Source organism: Pongo pygmaeus, chromosome 20, assembly GCF_028885625.2.
Source record: "Pongo pygmaeus isolate AG05252 chromosome 20, NHGRI_mPonPyg2-v2.0_pri, whole genome shotgun sequence".
Lineage (NCBI taxonomy): Eukaryota > Metazoa > Chordata > Mammalia > Primates > Hominidae > Pongo > Pongo pygmaeus.
Window position 1 is genome coordinate 57,401,749 of NC_072393.2, and position 26,891 is coordinate 57,428,639.

General features: G+C 46.9%; 1 protein-coding gene across 2 annotated transcripts; it reads left to right on the top strand.

Moving 5' to 3' along the window:
* Positions 1-1,239: 1,239 nt before the first annotated feature.
* On the top strand, positions 1,240-26,639 carry LOC129020887 (sialic acid-binding Ig-like lectin 9). Of its 2 annotated transcripts, XM_054465786.2 has the most exons (10): positions 1,246-1,531; positions 7,242-7,360; positions 8,144-8,247; positions 8,905-9,007; positions 10,539-10,892; positions 11,592-11,855; positions 12,172-12,453; positions 12,603-12,705; positions 24,990-25,129; positions 25,761-26,638. In XM_054465786.2, the coding sequence occupies exons 4-10, from the start codon at positions 8,983-8,985 to the stop codon at positions 25,784-25,786; spliced, it is 1,194 nt and encodes a 397-aa protein (XP_054321761.2). In that variant the 5' UTR covers positions 1,246-1,531; positions 7,242-7,360; positions 8,144-8,247; positions 8,905-8,982; the 3' UTR covers positions 25,787-26,638. The 2 variants fall into 2 exon arrangements, with proteins under 2 accessions (XP_054321762.2, XP_054321761.2); XM_054465787.2 differs by lacking the exon at positions 7,242-7,360 and having other exon boundaries at positions 1,240-1,531; positions 25,756-26,639.
* The last annotated feature ends 252 nt before the right edge of the window (positions 26,640-26,891 follow it).

Here is a 26,891-nt window from a genome sequence, read left to right on the forward strand (position 1 = left end):
GACGTTTATGTTAGCCCCCACATGTATAAGCACCTCTCACAGGCAGTTCACATTTCACAGAAATATCAGATGTGCCACCATGTGCCAGATAATGAGGGGAAGAAGTAAGACGCTGGCCCTGCCTCCGTGGAGTCATGGTCTACATAGATAGACAATGAAGAAATGCACACGAATTTATAGCTTAAAATGTTGATAAGTGCTAGAAAGAAAAAAGGATAGAATACTATGAGAAAGCACAGGAAAGGAAGCTAGGTTGGATTACAGAGTCAGAGGAGGCCTCTCAGAGAAAGTGACACTTGCCTTGAGATCTATAGGATTCTTAGGAGCTGGCTAGACAGAGGGAGCAGTAGATCCTAGGCTCTGACATGAGAGCAGTTTGGTGAGTTCAGGAGCCCAGAGCAGGCTGCTGTGACTGGAATTGACTGAGGGATGAGCTCCTGAAGGGCCAGAACTTGCAGGGCTTCAAGGGCTCTAGTGAGAAGTTTAGGTTTTGTCCTCACTTGTGGAGGGTTATTTCCTCTCATGCTTTGTAATTCTGGAAAGTGCAGATTGTATGAGAATCATATTCAGTGGAGCTGTATGAGAATCCTGTGCAGCAGAGGTTTTGAGTTGAGGATAGAAGCCTCTGTATAACAGGTTTGGTGTTTGCTTCTACTAAAGATACATCTTCTGTTTGGGAGGGAGAGGCAGACAAGGCTGGGGAGAGGGAGAGTGCCAGTGTTGGGAAAGAAGAGAATAAAATGTAGAAGAGGAATAGGACAGAGGATGGGGATCGGTTGGAGATAGGTCAGAGATGGGTTTGGGAATGGGAATAGAGAGGCTGGGCTTCATCGTGTGTCTTGTTTTCTTGGTGATAGGGGCCTCGGGTGCAGGACAGGAAACAAGGAGTACACAGGGTGGGTGCCTTCTGACCAGACCTGGGGGTCCGGCACTGGGCATTTTGTTCCTTAGTCAATGCCTTGACTTCCCGCACGTACTAGGCTGAGAGAGGAACGTCCCTTAGCAACTGATTGGCCTGGAGTCTAGAGGACTGGTGGGGGTCTGGAACCACCTGCCCAAGGAAAACCATTCTCCCAGTGGCCGGGGGACCCAGTAGCGACTGTTGCTTCTGACTAGCTCAGGTTCTGGAGACCCGCGCGCTCTCTTATGCGGCTGCGCATCCCAGCAGCTTCCGCGAGAAGGGTCAGGCCCTGATTGGCTCTGGACAAACTCGCGTGAGCTTGCGGGGCGGGGCTTGACGGGGTTGGTATCCCCATGCAAGGAGGTTGGTGAGGCCTCGGGGGACTCCCAGTTCAGCAAATCGGTTAGCCTTCCTCTACCTCAGTCACTTTCCCGTGAGGCACTCCGTGTTTGTGTACACGGTTATTCCGTGTGTCGGTCAGTTCATCGGGCGCATCTAGAGTCATTGAAAACAGTAATAGGAAGTCAAACAAACTCGCTTGATGCAAAAATTCAGGAGGACATTCGGTTTTTAAGGAAATAGTGCTGAGGAAGGACCAGGCTGGAGCTCTTTGGAACCTCAGACTGGGAGGTAAATATGGAAAAAGAAATGATAATTTAGGGGGAGGGAAAAGAGATCATCTGTGAAGACAACTCACGCACACACCAGGGCCTGGAGAAGGAAGTGAGACTGGAAAGAGATCAGAATTTTATTTTTATTTTATTATTGTATTCATCTATTTAATTTGAGACAGTGTCTTGCTCTGTCACCCAGGCTGGAGTTCAGTGGCAGAATCTCAGCTCACTGCAGCCTCGACCTCCCAGGCTCAAGCAGTCCTCCCACCTCAGCTTCCAGAGTAGCTGCACCCACAATGCCGGGCTAATTTTTAAAATTGTTTTGTAGAGACAGGGTGTCGCTATGTTGCCCAGGCTGGTCTCAAACTCATGGGCTCAAGCGATCCTCCCACCTCAGACTCCCAAAGTGCTGGGATTACAGATGTGAGAGATCAGAGTTTTTGAATCTGAAGGACCCTTACATAGTCTGCAGTAATCCTCCCATTTTACCGAGGAGGAAAAGGAAGGGGAAGCAGAAAGGGGACAGAACTTGCCCAGAGCTATCCAACAAGTTACTGGCAAAGCCCCAGCTGGAACCAGCCCAGAGCTCTTCCCAACCTTTGATTCGAGATTGTAAATTAAAGGAGGAGGAAGGATTTTGATAGTGAAAAAAAAGCAAAAGTGGGTTATGATGCACAGATAGGATTTGTTATCTGGTAGCCTGAGTAGCATCTTGATGTAAGGAGGGAGTCGTTTTTTAAGAGAGGCAGAAATCAGAATGGAAAAGCAGAGGGCTGGTTCTTGAATCAAAACATCACTGAGAAAAGAGATGAGTCAAGAGCGGTCACAATTTAAATGCTGAGGGAACCAGGCAGGTGATGTGAATGATAAACAGTTGCCTAGCACTTATTTTGTGCTGGGCTGTGTTCTGAGGGTTTTACATGCATTCATTCATTTAATCATTTAATCCTCCCAACAATTCTGCCAGATGAATCCTGTTAAAATCTACATAAGTGAGGAAACTGGGGAAACCCAGAGAGGGGAAGGAATTTGCCCACAGTCACACAGCTGGCAAATGGTGGAGCCAGACTTAAACTCAGGCAGGCTGACTCAGCACACAGTCTTAACACTGTGTTATATGCCCCTCCCAGGTGAGTGCAGCAGGGAGAGCAGGGGCAGGAATGGACTGGAGAACAATTGTCCAATATTAAAGGGGAAAGTTAATATCTGCCATGTGTTGTCAGATCTAATTTATTAAAAGTAGCTGGGAGTTCAGACTTTTATGTAAGGATCCTGATTTTTAAACATTGCAACTAATTAAAGAAAGTCTGTATGCAGGTTTCTTAATGCAGGCTAAATAAAACCCCCTGCATTTTAACTGCCTCACAAAGCCACTAATTTGCAAACTCTAGACTATCTTTTAAACGAGGAAGCAGTTCCTTAGTGAGGGAAGGGCCTGGCCCAGAAACACCTAGAAAACGGGAGGCAAAGACCAAGCCTTTGGACTGCTGGCCATCCACTCACAGAAGAATCTAGAACCCTTCCTTTGAACTGGCTTCACATCCAAGTCGTATGGGTTTCCTGTTGCTTTCATAAGAATTACCACAACTTTAGCAGCTTTTTTGTTGTTTGTTTTGAGACCAAGTCTCGCTGTGTCACCCAGACTGGAGTGCAGTGGTGCAATCTCGGCTCACTGCAACCTCTGTCTCCTGGGTTCAAGCTATTCTCATTCCTCAGCCTCCCAAGTACCACCACACCTGGCTAATTTTCTAAAAATATTTTTAGTAGAGACAGGGTTTTGCCATGTTGCCCAGGCTGGCCTGGAACTCCTGGCCTCATGTGATCCACCTGCCTTGGCCTTCCAAAGTGCTGGGATTATAGGCATGAGCCACCGGGCCCAGCCCAACTTTAGCAGCTTTTAAAGGAACACTCATGTATGATCTCACAGAAGGTCAAAAGTTCTGGTGTAGCGTGGTTCCCCTGGTTTTCTGCTCCAGCTTTCACAAGGCCTGAATCACAGTGTTGGCAGGGCTATGTTGCTTTCTCGAGTCTCTTTGGATGAACCCATTTCCAAACACATTCAGAATCAGTTCCATGCTTTGTAGTAGTGAGGTCTGCATTCCCTTGCTAGCTGTCTGCTGGGGTCATTGTCAGCTTCTAGGAGCTGCCCTTATGGGCTCATGGGTTCATTCCTTCATCTTCAAAGCAAACAATGGTGAGTCAAATCCTTCTTATGCTTCACATCTCTCTGACCTCCACTTCTGGCTCATCTACACCCTTTCTTTCTCCTGAATCTCTCTGACTTTTCTGCTTTGCAAGTTTCATGTGATTACATTACATTCACTCAGATAGTACAGGATGATCTCCTCAATTTAAGATCAGCAGATTAGTCACCTTCACTCTATCAGCAAAGTCCCTTTACTCAATCAGCAAAGTCCCTTCACTGAAGCACGTAGATTAATGTTTAATTGAATAACCAGGGCACAGGAATCTTGGAATGGGAGACATCTTTAGAATTTTGCCTACCACACAAGTCCAGGGGGAAGACATTTGTAACTCACATGGTGCATAACTATATGCTTTTCCCACTGTCTTTCTCGAACCTTTTGAGGTGGACAGGACAGTTTGATTTATCCCATATTTTATACATGAAGCATGGGACTCAGAGAGGAGAAGAGGCTTCAACCATGATGACACAGCAGTTCTGAAGGCAGCCTGGCATACCGGAAAGAACACTGGGTTCGGAGTCCAGGGACCTACATTATGACTTTAGGATGTCAATATCTTGGCCCTGTGAACCTGACTAGTTCCTGTGCTGTTCTGGGCCTCAGTTTCCTTATCTACAAAGTGATGCATTGAGAACTGCATCACAGTGCTGTTGTGAGATTGAGAATGATAAAGTATGTGAATCTGCAGTGCATAGCACATGGACCACCATGATTGTTCAGTATTATTTATTTATTTATTTATTTATTTATTTATTTTAAGGTATCTGCAGAGCCACAGCTAGAACCCAGATTTATTTATTTATTTATCTCTCTCTCTTTCTCTCCCTTTCTCTCTCTCTCTCTCTCTCTCTCTCTCTCTGTCTCCCAGGCTGGAAGGCAGTGGCGCAATCTCTGCTCACTGCAGCCTCTGCCTCCTGGGTTCAAGTGATTCTCATAACTCAGCCTCCCGAGCCCGAACAGCTGGGACTACAGGCGCATGCCACCACGCCTGGCTAATTTTTGCTTTTTAAGTAGAGAAGGGGTTTTGCCATGTTGGCTAGGCTGGTCTTGAACTCCTGGCCTCAAGTGATCTGCCCGCCTTGGCCTCCCAAAGTGCTGGGATTACAGGTGTGAGTCCCCGCACCTTGCCAAAACCCCAAATTTCTTGGTTCCAAATCTTCTTTCATTTGATAAAGCTTTATTATGCACCAGCTGTGTTCCAGATTGTGTGTTGGGTACTAGAGACACAAAAGTGACTCAGACTTGACTTTGAAAGGTGGACTCCATTATGTCACACAAAGATACCTTGGGCATGACACACAAAGGCCACCCAGAAGTGGTACACAAAGGTGATTCCAACATGACACACAAAAGATATTTGGACATGACTAATTTTCTCAAGGAACTCACATTCTGGTCAGAATAGATACAGAGTTACTTCCCTGCGTACTGTGAAGGGGCAGAAGCTGACCAAGGAGAGAAAGAGAAACAGAGGGGAAGTAGGGTTAGGTAGTATTTCTAGCAGTCTGCTAATAATCTGTCAAATTTTGGAGTTTATTTTGACAGTAAAGTGAAGCCAACAGATGGTAACGAACAGGGAACTGACATGATTGATTTATAATTTAAAAGGATGCCATGTGGATGTGGAAATGTGAAGGGGCAATGGTGGAAATATCACTGGAACAATGGAGTAATGGAAATGCCACTGTCCTTCCTCAGCTGCAGAGCCCCCTGCAGAGTCTCCTTGTCATCTTCCTCTAAAAGTTTTCTAGGAGTCCCCAAGGAGTCTCCTACATCTTCATAAACGGGCCCCATTCATCTGGTACCTGCAAGCATGGAAGCTTTACTTTTTTTGTGGCGGGGATGGAGTCTTGCTCTGTCACCCAGGCTGGAGTGCAGTGGCGTGATCTTGGCTCACTGCAACCTCTGCCTCCGCAGTTCAAGCAATTCTCCCCCCTCAGCCTCCCGAGTAGCTGGGACTACAGGCACATGCCATCACGCCTGGCTGATTTTTGTATTTTTAGTAGAGATGGGGTTTCTCCATGTTGCCCAGGCTGGCCTCAAACTCCTAGGCTCCAGCAATCTGCCCGCCTTGGCCTCCCAAAATGCTGGGATTCCAGGCGTGAGCCACTGTGCCTGGCCTAGAAGTTCACTTTTGGATAGATTCCCTGGTAAAGCATGTTATCAGTTTCCCAACTAGCACGACAATCAAATGGAGAAGAGATATGGCAGTGGGCTGTGTGGGGTTGTTGCAACAGCTCCACAAGGTCATCAGAAAACCAGGCTCCCCATGTTGTTGTCAGCAACATCCCCAGATCTCTAGCTTTCATCCTCACAGTTGTCTCATAGTTGCCAGATGGCTGCACCTTCTCCAGCATCACATTCATCTTCCAGGAAGGAAGAAGAGGAAGGTGAGGAGGAGGAAATGATGGTGCCAGTGTCAGAAAAGTAGAACTCCCAAAACTCTCCAGCAGATAGCCTCTTAAGTTTGGTATTTTAAGTAGACAAGTCTCTCAAAATGTGTGCTCAGTAATAAATCTAGCGGAGTTAAAGGTTTTTATTATTTATTTATTTATTTATTGTTTGAGATGGAGTTTCGCTCTTGTTGCCCAGGCTGGAGTGCAATGGTGCAATCTCAGCTCACTGCAACCTCCGCCTCCTGGGTTCAAGCGATTCTTCTGCCTCAGCTTCCCCAGTAGCTGGGATTACAGGCACTTGCCACCACCCCCTATATATATATATTTGTATTTTTAGTAGAGACGGGGTTTCACCAGGCTGATCTCAAACTCCTGACCTCAGGTGATCCACCTGCCTCGGCCTCCCAAAGTGCTGGGATTACAGGTATGAGCCACTGCGCCTGGCCAGGTTTTTATTTTTATTTTTTGCATTGTTCATGAGGGGTAGTGTACAGTCCTACAGATTGGTATACAGTTTAGGAAAACAGAGATGTCAATTACAATGTTATTATTACCAGAGCAAGAAATCATCAAATAAGACAACCCGTCAGAATTCTGTTTTATTTGGGGATCATTTTCATAAGACATGGAATAATTTCTAACATCTTTGTAGTCTCATAAGACCATTTTGTTTAAATTATTCTTCCAAGAGCAGATTCGTATTAATAACGACTAGAACAAGTCAGCAACCATCATGAATATTCATACAAAACTGTATATTGCAGAGGAGAACATAAATTATATTCTTATAAACAGTCTCAGTTTTGCACAACATCAAATCAAATTCCTTGAACCATTTTATAACACAGAACAATATCTTTTGATTTATTGCTGCAGGGGCAGGAAACATGTCCTTCAACTCTTTCTGAGAGTCATGTACTTTATTATGAAAACTTATGTTTTTAAAACCAAGCCCTGGAATTTTATTAGCTAGTATTACATAAAAAAAAAAAAAAACACCCTTGGGAGCTCAGTTGGGATGGCAGAAAAAAAAAAAAAAAAAAAAAAGGAGAAAAGCTGAGTAGGCTTTTATTCACTGATAGTAATTTGATAACATTTTTCTTCTCCTTGGCTCACTGGCCAGAACTCTGCCATGTGGCCACCCCAGATGAAAATGAAACAAGAAAATAGAGATATTATTTTTCAAATTGGTGGCTTGATCACCTGAACAAATTTGAGGAGGAAACAGAGGTTGGCTATCAGGTAGGCAACTCTCAGAGTCTACCTGAGATATTGCCCTAGAGGAGATGGATAGCTAGGGCTGCTGAAGAGAGTCTGAGAGAGGAGGCTTCTTTCTGGTTGTGAGATCCAGGAGAGAACTTCCAGGAGGAGGTTACATTTGACCTGGACTTGGAGAGAGAGGGAAGGTTTGAATGTGGGCAAAGGACAGAGCTGCAGAAGGACGCCATGACACTGGGAGTGGCCTGAGTAAACAGGCAGAGGAAGGATGTGCGGAGCATCTGTAGAAAGGATCCCCATTTCTGCCAGTGCATTGGCTCCCGCCTGTAATCCCAGCACTTTGGGAGGCCAAGGTGGGCAGATCACCCAAGGTTAGGAGTTTGAGACCAGCCTGCCCACCATGGCGAAACCCTGTCTCTACCAAAAATACAAAAATTAGCTGGGCGTGCTGGCAGACACCTTTAGTTCCAGCTACTCGGGAGGCTGAGGCAGGAGAATCGCTTGAACCCAGGAGGCAGAGGTTGCAGTGAGCTGAGATCGTGCCATTGCACTCCAGCCTGGGTGACAGCGCAAGACTCTGTCTCAAAAAAGAAAAAAAAAAAAATATATATATATATATATTTTTTGGTATGGAAAGAATGACAGGGTGCAGGCATGGGGGCTATCGAGGTAAGGGAAAAGCAGGGCAAAATCAGGGAGAGCGCGAATGAAAGGCAAGGGAGTTTGGAATGTATCCTGTCAGCCGCTGAAATGTTTATTTCTCAAATATCTCTCTTAAATATATCACCTTCTCTTTGTCCCCCATAGCTATTGTTCCAGCTCAGACTTCATCCTCTTTCTCCTGGACTGTTGCTTCCTCCTCACTGCAGACCCAGAGGGACCTTTGGAACACCCAAACCCGTTCTCCTATGGTTCAAAATCATTCCATAATTTCCATGACCTCCCCCGTTGATGTGAGAGGGAGTCCAAGCTCCTTGGCTTGGCATTTGAGGCTCTTGGAAGAGGCAGTGGAGTGGGAATGCAGACTAGAGAGAGGAAAGCAGACATGGTGTTGAGGCTTCACAAAGAGTGTGGGGACAACCCCTGTTCTTTTGTTTTTGAGGCAGGGTCTCGCTCTGTTGCCAAGGCTGGAGTACAGTGTTGTGACCACAGCTCACTACAGCCTCAACCTCCCAGGCACAAGAGATCCTCCCACCTCAGCTTCCTGAGTTGCTGGAACTACAGGCATGTACCATTACACCCAACTAATTTTTTTAACTTTTTTGTAGGGAGAGGGTCTCCCTACATTGCCCAGGCTGGTCTCAAACTCTTGGGCTCAAGTAGTCCTCCCACCTCAGCCTCTCAAAATGCTGGGATTACAGGCGTGAGCCACTGCGCCCAGCCCAACCTCTGTTCTTGAAGATCCCCAGCATCTGGTCCCATCAGGCCCCTAATTCACAAGATTAACAGACCTTAGGGGTGGATTGAAAAGACAAGAGCCCCTAGCAAGTAGTGGACTTCTTTCTAGCCTCACCCCGTACTTCTTACTGCTGCCTCTCTCCTCATCCATTCCAAATCCTGCCTTCCAGGACAGACCAATCTGAGGTCAGAGTTAGCAGCAGGATACATCCTGGTCCTCTCTTGCCCCTGAGATCTCGCTGGGGCTGATGGCACTGCCACTGCTATGGTTGGGTAAGTAGAAGGAGAGGCAGCATGGAGGTGTCTTGGGGAGGTAAGGGTGGGTGGGGGTGGAAGGCAGACAGGGCTGAGGTAAGATGAAGGCTGAGGTAAGATGAAGTACCTAAAAAATTAGGTACTTGGCCAAGCACAGTGGCTCATGCCTGTAATCCCAGCACTCTAGGAGGCCAAGTTGGGCAGATCTCCTGAGGTCAGGAGTTGGAGACCAGCCTGGCCAACATGGTAAAACCCTGTCTCTACTAAAAGTAGAAAAATTAGCCAGGTGTGGTGGTGGGCACCTGTAATCCCAGCTACTGGGGAGGCTGAGTTGGGAGAATCACTTGAACCAAGGAGCGGGTGTTGCAGTGAGCCAAGATCGTGCCACCGCACTTCACCCTGGGTGACAGCAAGACTCTGTCTGGAAAAAAAAAAAAAAAATGTAGAATCTATATTCTACAATATAGATCCTCAAAAAACCCTCAGTCTTTGAAGACCAGAGTTCAGGTTCAAGCTCTACCGCCTTGAGTAATTCTCTTCAGTTTGCTCACCTAGACAATGGGGTGTTCTCCTTCTACAGAGCGAAAGGAAATTTATCTGTGGAAACCATTCAACCACAACAATCCTAGCTTTCACAAGGCTGTTGAGGAGGGGAGGGGGTTCCAAATGAGCTAATGGGTGGTGAGCACAATTATTCACTAACTGTTCACTATGACATGGTCTCCTGTAATGTAATGTGACTGAAGTCACAATCTGCAGTTATCATTACAGGTGGCCACATGCCTCTGTAGTTATGGTCCTTAATTATCACAATACTGTAGCATTGGTATTATCGTACCTGTTTCTCTGATTGAGAAACTGAGATTCAGAAATGATGCAACATGGCCAAGATCACAAGATACAGTTAATACCAACAAGAAGAGCAATAAAAAATCCAGCAGACTAGATTGGAGTGGTGCAGTTTAGGAGTCCCCAAGGTGCCTGATTCAGTGATCCACAAGAAGGACTCAAAACTCAGCAGAACTGTTTTACTCATGATTGCAGTTGATTATAGCAAAATAATACAGATGAAAATCAGTACAGGGAAGAAGTGCATAGGGCAGGGTTCAGGAGAGAGCAGGCATGAGCTTTCAGCTGACCTCTCCCAGTGGTGTTGCACCAACAGAGCTTCTTTCAGCAACAATGTGTGGTGACATGCACAGACATGCCAAGAAGAGAAGTGCACCCAAGCCTTGGTGTCCAGGGTTTTTATTGTGGGTCTGGTCACTGACTTAGCTTAGTCTTCAGCCCCTCCAGGGGTCAAGCTGATGCCCCAGGATCCAGGGCTCCCACCATAAATCATAGTGTTAGCATCAGCTGATGAAGTCCAAGGTCCCAGGTAAACAAAGACACTCTTATCAGGCAGGATATCCCAAGGGTTTAGAGATCACCTCATAGGAGCGGGACAAGTGTCAAGCCTTTCTTAGGTAAGGTGACTCTTTTAATGCACAGATATAATACAGGAGTATGCTAGGTGGGTCTGTTTTTCAACTTGGATCTCTCCTTACAGGGCTACTTTCTCATGTTTTGATGGAAGTCAAGAAGATACCAGTGGAAGAGGGGCTGTGCACTACAATCCCTTGTGCATTTGAATTTCCCAAAGAACCCCCAGGCAATTCCGTGATCATGCGCTACTGGCTCAACAAAAACATCAGCTCCCTGGTAGCAACAAATAAACCCAATGCTACCGTTGGTGATAACACCAAGGACGAATTTTACATGACTGGGAATCTTGATGAAGAAGGCTGTACGCTACTCATCCACGATATACTCAAAGGGAACAGCATAACATATTTATTCTATGCAGATCTAGGAGAACAAAACAGTGCTTTCCTGGGGGAGAATATCAAACTCTTTATGTCAGGTGATGTTCAATATCATCCAATAAGTGGTTTGGAAAGAAGGAAATCCAAAAGTGGTTCCGGTGATTATGTGGTTTTTACCTGATGGGCACTGGGCTTTACAAAACCTTAGGTATTTGAGTTTTACAATGATGCAATGAGATCAGTGTAATAGGTAACTTTACTTTTCCAAATAGAAATGGCAAAGAGAGAAGCGACTCACCCTATATCATCCAACCAGTACAAAATAGAGAGGAAATGATCACAGATTGGGCTGGGAAGGGGCAGAGTTTAAGGGGAGAATTGGGCTGGAAAAGGGAGGCAGAGTAGGAGCTACCACTAGCACATGCAGCCTGGGACTCAGGTAAGGGGTCAGAATGTAGAATCCTCATTCTACAATGTAGATCCTCAGAAAACTACTCACCCTCAGTCTTTGAAGACCAGAGTTCGGATTCAAGCTCTACCACCTTGAGTAGTTCTCTTCAGTTTGATCACCTGGACACTGGGCTGTTCCCCTTCCACACAGAGAAAGGAAATCTATTTGTGAAAAACCAATCAACCACAACAATCCCAGGTTTCACAAGGCTGTTGGGGAGGTGAGGGGGTTGCAAATGAGCTAATGGGTGGGGAGCACTTTGTAACCTGGAAACGCTGTGCATCAGTGAAGTGTCCATGAGGGTCCCTTTTCCCCCAAGGTTTGGGTCTACTTCTCTCTTCTCCAGAGCTAACCCAAAAGCCAGAGCGCCACGTGCCAGAGATTCTTTTGGCTGAGAAGCCTGTGACCTTGAACTGTACCCTCAAAGGCACCTGCAAAGAAACCAAAGCCCTCTTCCACTCCTGGAAGAACTCAGCCGTCTCCAGCAGCTCCTCCTCAGTGCTGCACTTCACCCTGAGGCCTGAGGACCATGGCAGCATCCTCGGATGTCACTTGAACTTCTCCCTAGCCAACATGACCAAAAACAGCTTGGTCAAGCTCCAAGTAGTCTGTGAGTGCTGGTGGGCACAGGCAGGATCCTGAGAAATAGTGGGCTGAAGAAAAGGGAAAGAAGTCTTAGGAGCTGTCACATCTTCCCCCTGACCTTTGGGGCTGAAGGGCCAGAGGTAGGAGCTGAGCCCAAGTCTGAGGCAGATGTGGAGAGAGGATGAAAGGGGACTGTTTTGAGTCCCAGCCCCACTCTGGGTTGCCAGAAAGTCTTTCTGAAGCTCCCTGTGAATAGCGAGTAAAGAGAAGACTGGGTCTTAGGGGAAGTAGAGAAGCAAAGTCAGGACATCTTGATGATCCCTGATTCTTCCTCTGCACAGCACCTGCCAGGCTGTTCAATTCCTCTTGTTCCTTGGAGAAGACAGTTCTGTGCAGCTGTTCCTTCCACGGGATCCCCAAGCCCTCCGTGCAGTGGTGGATGGGAGGTGTCCCTGTGACTGTGAATAGCATGGATAACATCCTCCGGGTGACTTCTTCCACACGTGCCCCCTGGGCCAACAGCACCATCAACCTCATCGGGGAGCCAGAAATAGTCATGAGACTTCGCTGTGAGGGGAAGAACCAATATGGAATTCACACTTCCAGCATCTTCCTGATACCAAGTGAGTATCCAGGGACCTAGTGACCAAGCTGGAAAGAACACCTAAAGACCAGATGTGGATGGGCACAGGACCAGAGGAAAGGTAGAGAGTTTTAGCTCAGACTTCAAAGCCTTTGGAGAAAAGTGAATCTCACTTCCCTCCCATTCCAGATAAGAAATCAGTTTCCAGTGTGTTCGTGAAAGGATTAATCCAGGGCATTGTATATGGAGCCATTGCATTCTCATTGCTCTTCTTCTGCCTCGTCCTCTTGTCGTGAGTATCAAAGTTCAAATTCATCAGCAGCCTTTCCCAAAGCCTACTACCTTTATTTATGTTCTCCATTTCCTTCCTCATACTTTCTTCCAATTTATTTTCCTTTGTCTATTTTTTTTTTTTTTTTTTTTTTTTGTGACAGGGTCTCCCTCTCTCACCCAGGCTGGAGTACAGTGGCTCAATCACAGCTCACTGTAGCCTCCACCTCTCTGGGCTCATATGATCCTCCCACCTCAGCCTCCTCAGTAGCTGGGACTACAGGTGTGTGCCACCACGCCTGGCTAATTTTTGTATTTTTTGTAGAAATAGGATTTCACCATGCTGCCCAGGCAAGTTTCCAACTCGTGGGCTCAAGTGATCGACCCACCTCGGCATCCCAAAGTGCTGTTGGGATTACTAGGCGTGGCCCACCGCCCCAGCCTTGTCTACCTTTTAAAAATGGATTCTTGTATCGTTAACTTTCAGCTACTCTTCTTTTTCAGTATTTGTATTTAGGGCTGTAAGTTTCCCTCTAAGCATGACTTTAGCTGCATCTCACAAATTTTAATATAAATATTTTATTATTATTTGGTTAAAATATTTCTAATTTCCATTATGATTTTTTGACCCATGAGTATTTTTTGTTTGTTTGTTTTCTGTTTTGTTTGGTTTGGTTTTGAGACAGAGTTTTGCTCTTGTTGTCCAGGCTGGAGTACAATGGTGTGATCTCGGCTCACCACAACCTCCGCCTCCCAGGTTCAAGCGATTCTCCTGCCTCAGCCAACCAAGTAGCTGGGATTACAGGCATGCGCCAGCACACCCGGCTAATTTTTTTGTATTTTTAGTAGAGATGGGGTTTCTCCATGTTGGTCAGGCTGGTCTTGACCTCCCAACCTCAGGTGATCCGCCTGCCTCGGCCTCCCAAAGTGCTGGGATTACAGGCGTGAGCCACCGCCCCTGGCCTGACCCATGAGTTTCTTAGGCACATTACTATCTTTTTAAATTTTTAGCTTAAACCCAATAAGGTCAGAAAATATACTATGCATGATTTCAATTCTTTATTTTCTTTGTAATGCATTTTTTGTTTAGTTTTTATAAATATTCCATGTGAACTTGAAAAGAATGTATATTCTATGCCTGTTGAATGCAGTATATATGTCTCTGTGTGTGTCTGTGTGTGTGTACACAATCACATACATATACATATATACCCTTTAAATCAAATTCGTTAATCATGTTTAAATCTAAATCTTCTCTACTTGTACTGACTTAATTGCTTGCCTGCTCTAATGATAAGAGATATGTGTTTTTAAATCTCCTACAATGATTGTGGATTTGTTTGTTTCTTCTTGAAATTCTGTCAGTTTTTGCTTTATAAATCTTGAGGCCATGTCGTTAGCTTCAAGTCTATTTTAAAATGTGCATACATGGCCGAGCATGGTGGTTCACACCTGTAATCCCAGCACTTTGGGAGGCCAAGGCAGGTGGATCACTTGAGGTCAGGAGTTTGAGACCAGCTTGGCCAACATGGTGAAACCTCCTCTGTACTAAAAGTAAAAAATTAGCTGGGCATGGTGGCGCGTGCCTGTAATCCCAGCTACTTGGGAGATTGAGGCAGGAGAATGGCTTGAACCCAGGAAGCAGAGGCTGCAGTGAGCCAAGATCATGCTGCTGCACTCCAGCCTGGGCAACAGAGTGAGAGACTCTGTCTCAAAAAAAAAAAAGTGCATACAAGTATCTTCCTTATATCAGACACCATTTTTCTTCTTCACCTTTGTATTAAAGCCTATTCTGTCAGATATTAGTATAGCTCCACCAGCTCCTTTTTTTACATCTACTCTCAATCTGTGATCTTAAGGTTTAGATACGTGTTTTATAATCAGCATATGATTTTGACTTTTTTTAGTCTTGTAATTTTTAAATTGGATTTAAACTAATTTACTTGATGTAATTACTGGTGCATTTAAATACTGATGGTATTTCAATATACCATCCTAGTTTGTTCCATATGTTTCTTTTTTCCCTTTACGTGTCTTCATTTGGATTGGCTGGGTATTTTTATCAATCCATTCTTTTCTTTCTACTAGTTGAAAATTATGCGATTATATGTTTTTTAAATATTCTTTTACTGGTTACCCAGAAATCACAACATCTATACTTCAGTTATCAAAGTATATATTTGATAATTTCAAAGTATAAAACCTTTACCCTCCTCCAGACAACATAAAGACCTTAGAACAGTTGAACTCTAGTTTTCCTCCTCACAACTTACATGCTATTTTTATAACATGCTTTGTGGCATTTTATCAATTCCAATATACATGTTATTTCCCATTCGAACATCTCTGAAATAGAGATATGTCTTCAACTGATGGTGATTTACAGTTGCTGTTGGTCCCAGGTGGCAGTCCTGATAAAGTTGTCACTGCCTGCAGGTGCATGAACTCTGTCATTGCTGTTCATATTATCACTTTAATTGAAGTATTTGTTCATTGATACATGTTTAATTTATTGCCTTTTCAAACATTTGCAAAAGTATTACATTATTAGCTGGTACTGAAACAAAGTTATCGTGTATACAGAACGGCACAGAAGTAAAAGAGTAAGCGTACCTTCCATTCCGTGACACCTGTAACATTTGTTTGAGAAATGACCAGAATCCCATATTTTTTTGTAAAGCAACAATCTGGTGCTTTATAGAACCTAGGAAAGAGAGATACCCACACGTGGATGAAGCCATGTTACTTTTTCTTGTAAGATAAAAAGCAAAAGGGTAATTTATCTCATAAACTATCAATGCAAATGAAATCAGAAGGAATTGCTTAATCCTTCAGAAGACATTTTTAAAATTTAAATTAACATGACATTGGATGATTCATGTGCTGTTCAGGACTATGTTAGTTCTTAATAGTTTAACTGGCAACATTTTTTCCCTTAGTGATCTATAAATTATGCATCTTACTATTAGTGGCATTTTATTATTAATGAAATACCAATTCTATATTTTTGAGCCCCCAAAGACATCATGATCATCTTTGGTTTTATTTTGTACATTCACTGCTCATTTTGATTTACATACATATTTACCATAGTCTCTATTCTTTATTCCTTACATTCTGTTAGTATTCTCAGATCTTCCAACCAGAATCTTTTTTCCTGAAATATATTCTATAAAGCCCTTTAGAATTGGTTTTCTGGTAGCAAACATTCTTGGTTTCTTTCACTTTCTCTCTCTCTCTCTCTACCCACTGCCCCGCCCCCAACTCTCTCTCCCTCTCCCTTCATAGTTGAAAGATATTTTGGCCAGACGTGGTGGCTCACGTCTGTAATCCCAGCACTTTGGGAGGCCAAGGTGGGTGGATCACTTGAGGCCAGAAGTTTTAGACCAGCCAGGCCAACATGGTGAAACCCTGTCTCTACTGAAAATACAAAAAACAAAAATAGCCAGATTTGGTAGTGTCCACCTGTAATCCCAGCTACTCAAGAGGCTGAGGCAGGAGAATCGCCTGAACCCTGGAGGCAGAGGCTGCAGTGAGCTGAGATTGTGCCACTGCACTCCAGTCTGGACCACAGAGTGAGACTCTGTCTCAAAAAAAAAAAAAACGGTATATTTGCCAAGTTCGGAATGCTGCATTGGCAGGCATTTTCTTTCAGTATCTTGAACTATTCCATGTTCCACTATATCTTGCTTCTTTTATCACAGGAGAAAAGTCAGCTGTGACTCTCATCTGCTACTCCTTTGAAAATGATCTCTCCTTATCTTTCTCTGCCTTTAAGACCTCTTTGTCTCTGACATTTCCAGTTTGGCCTCACACTTTACACTTTCATAACACCAACTTGCTTATTTGTCTGTGACACATGCATTTCTTGCCCTGCAGCTTTGCTGACAGTGGGGCTTCTGCCCAATACTCCCCCTCCTCTGCATTTCATCTTCTCCCCCTGCTCCCCTCTCACACCTGGCTGACATTTACTCATCATTTAGGACTCAGCCTACAGCCCTTCCATCACATGCTCTGGAAAACTTCCCGGGGCCTCTCTCCAGGGCCAGGTGTCTTTTCAGGACTCCTGTAGGTCTCCTGGACTTTTGGGTGTTAGCACTAACACTTTTACTTTGATGTGACTGAGTGTGGATATCATTTTTTTAGATTTGTCTTTATTTATATTTATTTGGCCTCTTCAATCTATGCTTTGGTGTCTTTCATCAGTTCTGGAAAGATTCTTAACCACTGTTTATATTGCCTCTGCTCTTTGTTTTCATCATAGGGCTCTCATCTAATGTTTGTCAAACTTTTTTGTCTGTTTCCCCTCTTACCCTGTGTCCTGTATTTTCCAGAGGGAGGGAGACAAGTCAACAAGTACTAGGTTAGAGGTCTGTATGAGGGAGATGCTAAGAGAACCCTACTCTTTCACTGTCTCCATCCTTGGGGCAGAGGTAGGGGATCAGTGTTGCCCAGAAATCCTTAACTTGCCTCTAAGCAACCCCCTCCAACTTTACACTCTGTCAATATGCCAGGTGTTTCCCTCTTGCCCCCAATCTCTTATCTCATCCCGTCACGTTCAGCAATAAGGTTTACCTGCTTCTGAGGAAAAAATCAACTCCCCAACACATACAACGTTATTACCATTGACATTGAGTGATGTACTCCCTGACTTTTTTAGGGAAAGAGGCTTCCTTCCTCCTGTCCAAGGTAAGCCTCACCTCCTCTGCTTGGGAATCCTTCTCCTCCACTGCCTTAGGAGCTGTACTCCACCAGTCATCCCTGCTGGCTCTTAAATTTTCAATCATTCTTTCTTTGCTGGCACAGATCTCTCCCGCCTCAGCCCCACAGGCTTCCTCTATGTACTATTCAATATTCTTTTGAGAAAGTATCTTACACCACTTCCTGATTCTCATCACTCTTCCACTTGCTCCCCAGCACCAGGCCACTGACACGACATTGTCTAAAGCAACCAGTTATCCTTATTCTCAGCGTTATTCTCAAAATCCGGTGGCAGGTGTTCTTTCTCTTGTTCACCTTTAGGCAGCATTTAGGATTGGGGTTGGTGGGGTGAGGCCCTGCCACCCAGTGGCTTATTTTCATAGCAAGGGAAGCATGGCAAGGTTGTCTGCTGAAAATGACATGGGTGGGAGCATGGGAGATCCGTGGGGGATTAAGAAGAGGCGAGATGTGTTAGGGTGGTTGGAATAGCCACTGGGGAGAATGAGCAAGATCTGTATAAGGACAAGGAGAGCAACCACTGAGCAGTAGCAAAGGCCCAATGGTTACTGGAGATTAGTAATCGTTAATGGTGCCAAGCGTCATTGCTATGTGACATCTCCTCCCAGCAGTGGTCATTGGAAGACGTCTTGGTCCATTCAGGCTGCTATAACAGCATGCATAGACTGGGTGGCTTATAAACAGAAGAAATGTACTTCTCCCAGTTCTGAAGGCTGGAAAGTTCAGGATCAAGGCACCAGAAGATTCGGTGTCTGGTGAGGACCTGCTTCCTGGTTCACAGACGGCACCTTCTGGTTGTGTCCTCACATGGTGTACCGGGAAAGGGAGTTATCTGGGGTCCCTTTATAAGGGCACTACAATCCCATTCATGAGGGCTACACACTCCCAATGTAATCACTCCCCAAAGGCCCCAGCTCCAAATACCAAAACACTGGAGATTATGTTTCAACAGAAGAATTTTGGAGGAACACAAACATTCAGACTATAGCAGAAAAAAAGGAGTAGATGATGGCATTGGTCTAGGTTTGAGTATTCATGGACAAGACGCCAGGAACGGTGATGGAGTGGGGAGGTGGGAGACGGGCAAGCGAGGAGGCTGGAAGGAGAGAGAGAGCACTTTAACTGGGGAGCCATTGTACCTGGTGGGGTGGGAGGGAAGGAAAGGAAGAGAAACTGAAAGAGTCTTCATAGACTCTAGAAAATATAGTGTCTTGGAACTGAAGCTTCCACCTGTGATATCATATAATGGGAACAGTTGGAAGGGGAGCACAAAAAAAACTGGATGGATAGAAGAACTAGGCAGATCATGAGATATTGGAATTTACATTTTCATAAGTGGAAAAGTTTTGGGAGATAATGAACCCTTGGTAATTAAAGGAAACAGTTGCATTCATCAGGTCTCTTCCAGTTGTGAGTTATGAGGGCTGAATTCAACAAGCTCAAAGAGAAAGGGAACAGTTCTGGTCATCTGTTGCTATGTCTCTACCCCTGTCTTAGTCCATCTGGGCTGCTACAACAAAATGCCATAGATTGGGTGTTTTGTGCGCAACAGAGATTTATTTCTCACAGTTCTGGAAGCTAGGAAGTCCAAGATCAGGGCGCCAGCAGGTTCAGTGTCTGGTGAGGGCTCTCTTCCTTATAGATGACATCTTCTCACTATGTCCCCACTTGGTGGAAGGGACTGGGGTCTCACTGAGGTCTCTTTTATAAAGGCTCTTGTCTCATTCAGGAGAGTTCCATCCTCATGAACTAATCACCTCCCAAAGGCCCCACCTCCAAATACAGTCACCTTGAGGGTTAGGATTTCAACATGTAAATTTGAGCGGGGGGTGTAAACATTCAGACCATAGCAATCTCCCCAAAATACAGTGGCTTCAAACAATAATCATTTTAGTATTTTTCATGATTTCCTAGATTAGGAATTTGGGCAGGGCCCAGCTGGGTGATTCTTTTGCTCCCTGTGGTGTCACTTGAGGTCACTTGAGTTGGGCTAGCATGGAGAGTCCAAAATGTTTTCATTCACAAACCAGGCATTTTGGTGTGGACAGCCAGAAGGCGAGGCTCAGCTGGGCCCCTCTTTCTTTCCACGTGGGCTCCGACTCTCTCCATGTGCTCTCTTCCAAAGCAGAAGCTGCCAGTCCTCTTAAAGGACAGGCCCAAAATCAACAGCACATCACTTCCACAACATTCTCTTAGAGCAAGTCACAGCCTGGCCAAGATTCAAAGGGAGAAGAGATAGATTCCACCTGTCCTTAGGAAAACTATCCAAGGATTTGCCACCATTTTCAATCTGCTGTAGGAAGAGATTGACTGTTAAGTCTAAAGGTACGTATTAGTTTGCAGGCGCTGCCATAACAAAATACCACAGACTAAGTGGCTTAAACAACAGAAATTTGAGGCCAGGCATGGTGGCTCATGCCTGTAATCCCAGCACTTTGGGAGGCTGAGGCGGGCTGAACATCTGAGGTCGGGAGTTCGAGACCAGACTGACCAACATGGAGAAACCCCGTCTCTACTAAAAATACAAAATTAGCCGGGCGTGATGGCTCATGCCTGTAATCCCAGCTACTCGGGAGGCTGAGGCAGGAGAATCACTTGAACCTGGGAGGCGGAGGTTGCAGTGAGCTGAGATCTCGCCATTGCACTCCAGCCTGGGCAACAAGGGTGAAACTCTGTCTCAAAAGAGAAACAAACAGACAAAAAACAGAAATTTGTCCTCCCAGCATTCTGGAAGCTGGGAGTCCATGATCAAGGTGTCAGCAGTGTTAGTTTCTCCTGAGGCCTCTCTCCTCACTCTCTTACTGCCTCTTCTTATGGTCATACCTCTGTGCACACACCCCTGGTCTCTCCCTCTTCTTGTAAGGTGCTATGGTCTGAATGTCTGTATGCCCCCTACCCCTGCTAATTCATTTGTTGGAATCCTAATCCCCAAGATGCTGGTGTTTGGAGGTGGGGCCTTGGGAGGTGATTAGGTCATAAAGGTGGAGTCTTCATGAATAGGATTAGTGCCCTAATAAAAGAGCTCCCAGGGAGCCATCTCCTCCCTTTCACCACATGAGGACACAGCTAGAATTTGCTATCCATGAACCAGGAAGCAAGCCCTGCCCAGACATCAAATATACCAGTGCCTTGATCTTGGGCTTTACAGCCTCTAGAACTATAAGAAATACATTTCTGTTGCTTATAAGCCACCCAGTCTATGGCACCTTGTGATAGCAGCACAGACAGACTAAGACATAAGGAGGCCAGTCATATAGGATTAAGGCCCCACCTGAACAGCCTTCATTTAACTTGAGGCATTGTTTCCAAAAACAGTCGCATAGACTATGGCCCACCCATAATGATCTCATTTAACCTTAATAACCCCTTAAAAGGACCTATCTCCAAACACGGTTGCATTCTGAGCTACTGGGGGTTGGGACTTCAACATATATATTTGGGAGGACACAATTCCACCCGTGACAGGTGGATCTACACTTCAGGCATGTCTGAATCCAGGCATGCAGATGGCTTCACCAAGAGTCTGTCTGTCTCCACCCTATGGCTCTGCTTCCTTCTGGTTAACGTGAGCTCTGGAGGCTCTCTTCACCTTACAGGGAAGATGGCCAGCCCCAGATTCATGTCCTCCTCTCTTAGCTAACTCCAGCTGACAGAGAACTTGTCTTCTCGTGGTGATTTAGCAATCCCAGGGAAGACTGATTGGCCCTGCCTGAGTCAAGGGTCGATGCCGCCTCTAACAGCCCATCCCAGCTGGCTCCTCCAGAAAGGGATTCCAGCCACCACCACCACCAAAAAGGAACTGGCCTCCGGAGCTCTGGGAGCTGACGTGTTGGGGTGACAATTGGGTCTGTCCATGGGAATGCCAAAGGCACCCAAAATGATGACAGGAATCTGGGGAGAGAAAGACTGTGAGTCAAGCATAAAAATCCGCTGGGAATACAGAGGCCTGGTCTAGGGGGTTGCCAGTGACAGAAACGAGGAGAGGAAGGGGATGTTCTGGCCCAATAGCCAGAAGCTCGAAGTAGCAGAAGGAGACTCTTTCTTCAGAGGATGAGGGTTCTAAAACAGAAGAGCACAGATGTGGGCCCCAGGCCTCCTGGAGAATCAGGCCAGAGGCAGGGTCGCTCTCACTGGGGAGAGGGCTTCGGAGGTGGTGTCCTAGGGAAGGAGAAGGAAGAGATCTGGGAAGAGTGGGGTGCAGGGGGTAGGAGGGGCCAAACACAGCAGAAGATGGGTGGAGAGTCCAGGACAGGAGAGTGGGGTGGTGGCGCCCCAGCCAGAGGGCTGAGCAGGAGGCATGGGGGCAGTAGATTGGGCCACAGGTGTGGAGGTGTCCCCTGAAGGCGGGCTGGTGGCTCTGGAGCTGAGCTGTGCCAAGTTCCCTCAGGAGGCAGACACTGGGGGCCTTGGGAGGGCAGGAGGAGAGTCACAGTGTGTCCAAGCAAATCCAGTACAAGCATAGAAGTGGGTTGTGAATGGGAGGAAAACCTACAATAAAACAAAATGGCGGCTGGACGTGGTGGCTCACGCCTGTAACCCCAGCACTTTGGGAGGCCAAGGCAGGCAAATCGCGAGGTCAGGAGTTCGAAACCAGCCTGGCCAACATGGTGAAACCTGTCTCTACTAAAAATACAAAAATTAGCCAGACGTGGTGGCATGTGCCTGTAATCCCAGCTACTTGGTAGCCTGAGGCAGGAGAATCACTTGAACCCAGGAGGTGGAGGTTGCAGTGAGCCAAGATTGTGCCACTGCACTCCAGCCTGGGCAACAGAGCAAGACTCCATCTAAAAAAAAAAATTAAAAAATTTAAAAATGGGACAGGGTGCATTGACTCATGCCTGTATTCCTAGCACTTTGGGGGTCCAAGGTAGGAGGATCGCTTGAGCCCAGGAGTTTGAGACCAGCCTGGGAGACATAATGAGACCCCATCTCTACAAAAAAATACAAAAATTAGCCGAGTGTGGTGGCGCATGCATATAGTCCCAGCTGCTCAGGAGGCTGAGGTGGGAGGATGGCTTGAGCCCAGGAGGTAGAGGCTGCAATGAGCTGTGATCACACCACTGCACTTCAGCCTGGATGACACAGTGAGACCCTGTTTCTTAAAAAAAGAAAAGAAAAGAAACAATAATTTGCAATAATAATCTTGAATTCAAACCATCTCATAAGGCTGTTTCAATATTGTGCTATTTTCTTGCATGTCTGGATTTGTATGCTTTGGCCTTGTTCATAATTTTTTAGAGTATGCAGAACACTCAAATGTCCTTTATAACAGTGCACTTGCTGTACACTGATGCAACAGAGATGTGTGATGCAAAGCCTTTCCCCATACATTAACTCAACAAAAATGTACTGAGCAAATTCTACATGCCAGGTCATACTGTTACAGGAAAGGGGTCTGGATCCAGACCCCAAGAGAGGGTTCTTGGATCTCGCACAAGAAGGAATTCAGGGCGAGTCTGTAAAGTGAAAGCAAGTTTATTAAGAAAGTAAAGGAATAAAAGAATGACTGCTCCATAGACAGAGCAGTCCCGAGGCCTGCCGGTTGCCCATTTTTATGGTTATTTCCTGATGATATGCTAAATAAGGGGTGGATTATTCATGCCTCCCCTTTTTAGACCATATAGGGTAACTTCCTGATGTTGCCATGGCATCTGTAACCTGTCATGGTGCTGGCGGGAGTGTGTAGCAGTGAGGATGACCAGAGGTCACTCTCGTTGCCATCTTGGTTTTGGTGGCTTTTGGCCGGCTTCTTTACTGCAACCTGTTTTATCAGCAAGGTCTTTATGACCTGTTTTTTTGTGCTGAACTCCTATCTCATCCTGTGTCTTAGAATGCCTCCACTGTCTGGGAATGCAGCCCAGTAGGTCTCAGCCTTATTTTACCCAGCCCCTGTTCAAGATGGAGTTACTCTGGTTCAAATGCCTCTGACAATATCATAGAGCAAACCGGGCCTCAGGGAGGTGGACACTGAACGAGGACATAAACAGATGTGTAGCGACAAATGTTGGGAAGTGCCTGGAGGAAAACGGGGAGCTGGGAGAGGGTGTGGCAAGGGGAGGGGGCGGGGAGCAGCCTTCAGGTACTTGCTCTGAGGCCTAAAGGAGTGTGGGGAGCTGCCCAGACCGAGGGAGCCGCAGTTCTAGGCTCTGAGATTGCAAAGGTTTATCGAGTTCAAGAGCCCAGCAGGGCCAGATGAGCTCAGAGCTTAGGGAGAGCTTGGGAGAGGCTAACCTGCGGGCAGAGCCTCAAGGGCTCTGGTGAGAAGTTTGGGTTTCATCTTCCCTCGTGGAGGGCTATTTCCTCTCATGGTTGGTCATCTTGGAAGGTGAGCTGCTTCAGTGGGGACTTTACCTGCAAGAAGCATATGCAGACAATGTGGTGGGCAAGTCCCTCCGAGATGAGTTTTGTGTGAGTTGCCCAACAGCATAACAAACCGGGGGCTATTTGTGTTCATTGCTCACTCTGCCGCTCTCTGATGCAAATCTCTATAAATGGAGGCCTCAGCTTCTAAGAGAAATAAAAAAAGTTTTTTTGCAACCCAAAGCCCAGGCCAAAATAGACATGCTTTCTTGTCATTCCCTTGACCAATGACTAGATTTTTTTTTTCTAGCGCCCCCTTGATGTGGGGGTGTCATATCCAGGTCCCTACCTAGTATGGACCCAAGGCCTTGTTGTCTGCTGTCACTGGACCATTTAAACCAAGTCCCTTGGTTATTATAACAGCAAGCCCCTGCTTCCCCACAACCCAGCGGTGTGCAGCCAGCCCTCAGTTGATGCGTGGCCTCTGATCTTCAGTCCCCAACGTCCTTACGACCTCAGCTCCATCGGTATTTTCGGATATTTTTGTAGAGCAAGGGTTTTCAGACAGGTAATGGACGTTTGAATCTTATTGTCTGAACGCAGAAGGAAACAATGGAAGGATCTCCATCTGGGGAGGAACAGATCGGGTCTTTAAAGCTTGCTCAGGCTGCTCTGCAGGGGACACGGGACAGAAAGACAGAGCTGCCAGCCAGGGACCAGCAGGTGGCCCCTGCAGCTGCCAGAGCAAGAAAGGAAGGGGAACAGTTACATAATCCATGGGACTTCCACACAACAGAACAACACAGCTGTCAGAAAGAGCAAGGCGGTGTGCCGGGCACAGACATGCAGACATGAGCCAGAAATATTCGAAGGAGGAAGAAAGGTGCAAAAAAAAAGACCTGTCCAAAACTAAAAAGTAATATGGAGACATCACAGGGCAGCAATAGAAGCAGGAATGGACCAGACACGAAGGGCCACCAGGCTGAAGGGCTGGGCTGTATCCTGGGGGAACTGGGAAGCCATGAGAGGGCTGTGAGCAGGAGAGGAGCCGGGCAGCTCTGGAGGACAGAGTGAATTCCAGGAGGCCCAGAAAGAGACTTGGGAGAGGGTCCACGCCAAGAGAATAGAGGTTCTTATCCCCATTTGACGGGGTGGGGTGGGGCTGTGCTGGTCACAGAACCAGGAAGCGGAGGAAGCTGGTGTTCTGGGCCCAGCCCAGGGCTCCTCCTGGGAACTGGACGGGGCAGGGACTGAGCACAGCATTCACCACGGGGCTTCCTGCCTTAGAATGAAGATGCTTACCTGGTGGGAGGAGCATCAGAGTCCCAAGACCAAAGAAGGCCTGCCCCTTAAGAAACCAGAGCTGCTGGAGGAACCAGAAGTACCCAAAATGCCTGAAGCTGACACCCCACCAGACCGGACTGGAGGTAAGTCCCTGGGACAGTCACAGGCAGGCTGTCAAGCAACAGGGCCGCAGGCCAGGGCCCCCACCCCATCACCTGGCAGAACCACCGGGAGGCACTTGTTCAGGACGGAGAGTCCCAGGCCCCCTCGCCCCACACACCAGATGCTATATTTGCCAAAACAAAGTCCCACAGACTGGGTGGCTTGAACGGCAGATACTGATTTTCTCCACCGCTGGAGGCTGGAAATCCCAGGTCAAGGTGCCAACAGCGGAGCTTCCTTCTGAGGCCTCTTACCTTGGCCCGTAGATGCTGTCTTATCCCTGTGTCCTCACAGGGTCGTCCCTCTGCGTATGCCTGGGTCCTAATTTCCTTCCCTTGTAAGGACACCAGTCACTGAATTCAGGCCCATCACGTGACATCATTTAACCTTAATCACCGATGTTAAGACCTTGTCTCCAATACAGTCACATTCTGAGTCACTGGGGGTTAGGATGTCAACATATGAATGATGGGGGGTGGGGTGGAGTCACACTTCCACCCATAACAGAGGCTTAAAGAGGCTGCTTGGATTCCCCCATGTTGGGTACTTAGAGAGGGGATTGGGCTTGCCCAAGGCAGTGGAGAAACCGAGTCTGGTTCTCCCAAAGTCTAGGGCTCTGGAGAGAAAGAAGAGTGTAGACTCCGAGATGGATCACGGCACGCGGCCCAGGCGTGGAAACCTGGCCCAGGCAGAGGTGCGACTCCATCCCAGACTCCAGACCCAGAGGCCGAAGCCCAGCTCTCAGCCATTTCCTCGGGAAACATGCCCCAGGGCCTCCCCAGTGCCAGCTGTCATGTTAGCCAATGTAGGGGACACGCCTAACACCTGACACCTGCCTGAGGGACACACCACCCCAGCAGCCAGGCTGACAGGAGCAGAAACAAAACACACAGGGACACGCCAAGCAGGCAGCACCAGGAAACAGGCTGCTGCCGCCACAGGGGCTGCTGTGAGCCCAGAGTGGATCCAACCCAGCCTCAGCCTTCTTCAGAGAGAGAAACTGAAGCATGCTCAGCATGATGGGAAGTGGCTGAAACCCTGAAGAACCCCCAAGAGCACATCCACGGGGATACTGGGAACCATGAGGCCCCATCCTCTGCACATCTGCATTGCAAACAGAGAAACTGAGGCTCACCGTGCCTCGGGCCACACTGCAAGGCTGTGCGCTGCTCAGGACTCCGGAACCCAGGACCCTTGCCCCCCGCTGCAGCAGCTGACCCTGTCCTGGACATTTTCTCCTGACTTTATGAGAGACCCTAGTGCCAAGGCTGCAAACTCAAACGCTCACAGCCACCGGGCAGGGAACAAGAAGGGCACAGCTGGCCTAATGGGGGCCATGTCTGTCTTGAAAGCAGCTGCCCCTCCTGAAGGCGGCCGCTCACAGTGGCGGAACTCCCTCCAACTCCTCCCCACCCCCTCCCCACAGGTCAGGAACACAGCTAGCTCTTCATATTTTTTTGTTTGTCTTTTGAGGAGAATCCAGAGATCTCGATTTCAGTGTGAAATATTTTGATTCCAGCACATTAGCAATTGAGAACATGTTTTTAAAAGGCAGCGCCACGTGGGTCAAAGAAAAACCCTGATGAGGCCTCTCATCTGCAAACTCAGATCAGAGGCATAGATGTGGAGGGGACTCCTGCTGCCTGAACACCCTTCCTGCCCACAGCAGGCGGGGTTATTCAGAACGCAGACGCTTTGCCAAGGGCAACAAGAATCCCCAGGTTCTGGGAGGAAGCTTGGGTG

What these genes read in the sequence shown, in the direction of transcription:
- LOC129020887 (XM_054465786.2), top strand. Translation starts at nt 8,983, where the DNA reads ATGGCACTGCCACTGCTATGGTTGG. An exon ending in TTCTGCCTCGTCCTCTTGTC is followed by an intron (nt 12,706 to 24,989) that starts GTGAGTATCAAA and finishes TTCCTGCCTTAG; the next exon opens with AATGAAGATGCTTACCTGGT. An exon ending in CCCACCAGACCGGACTGGAG is followed by an intron (nt 25,130 to 25,760) that starts GTAAGTCCCTGG and finishes CCCAAAGTCTAG; the next exon opens with GGCTCTGGAGAGAAAGAAGA.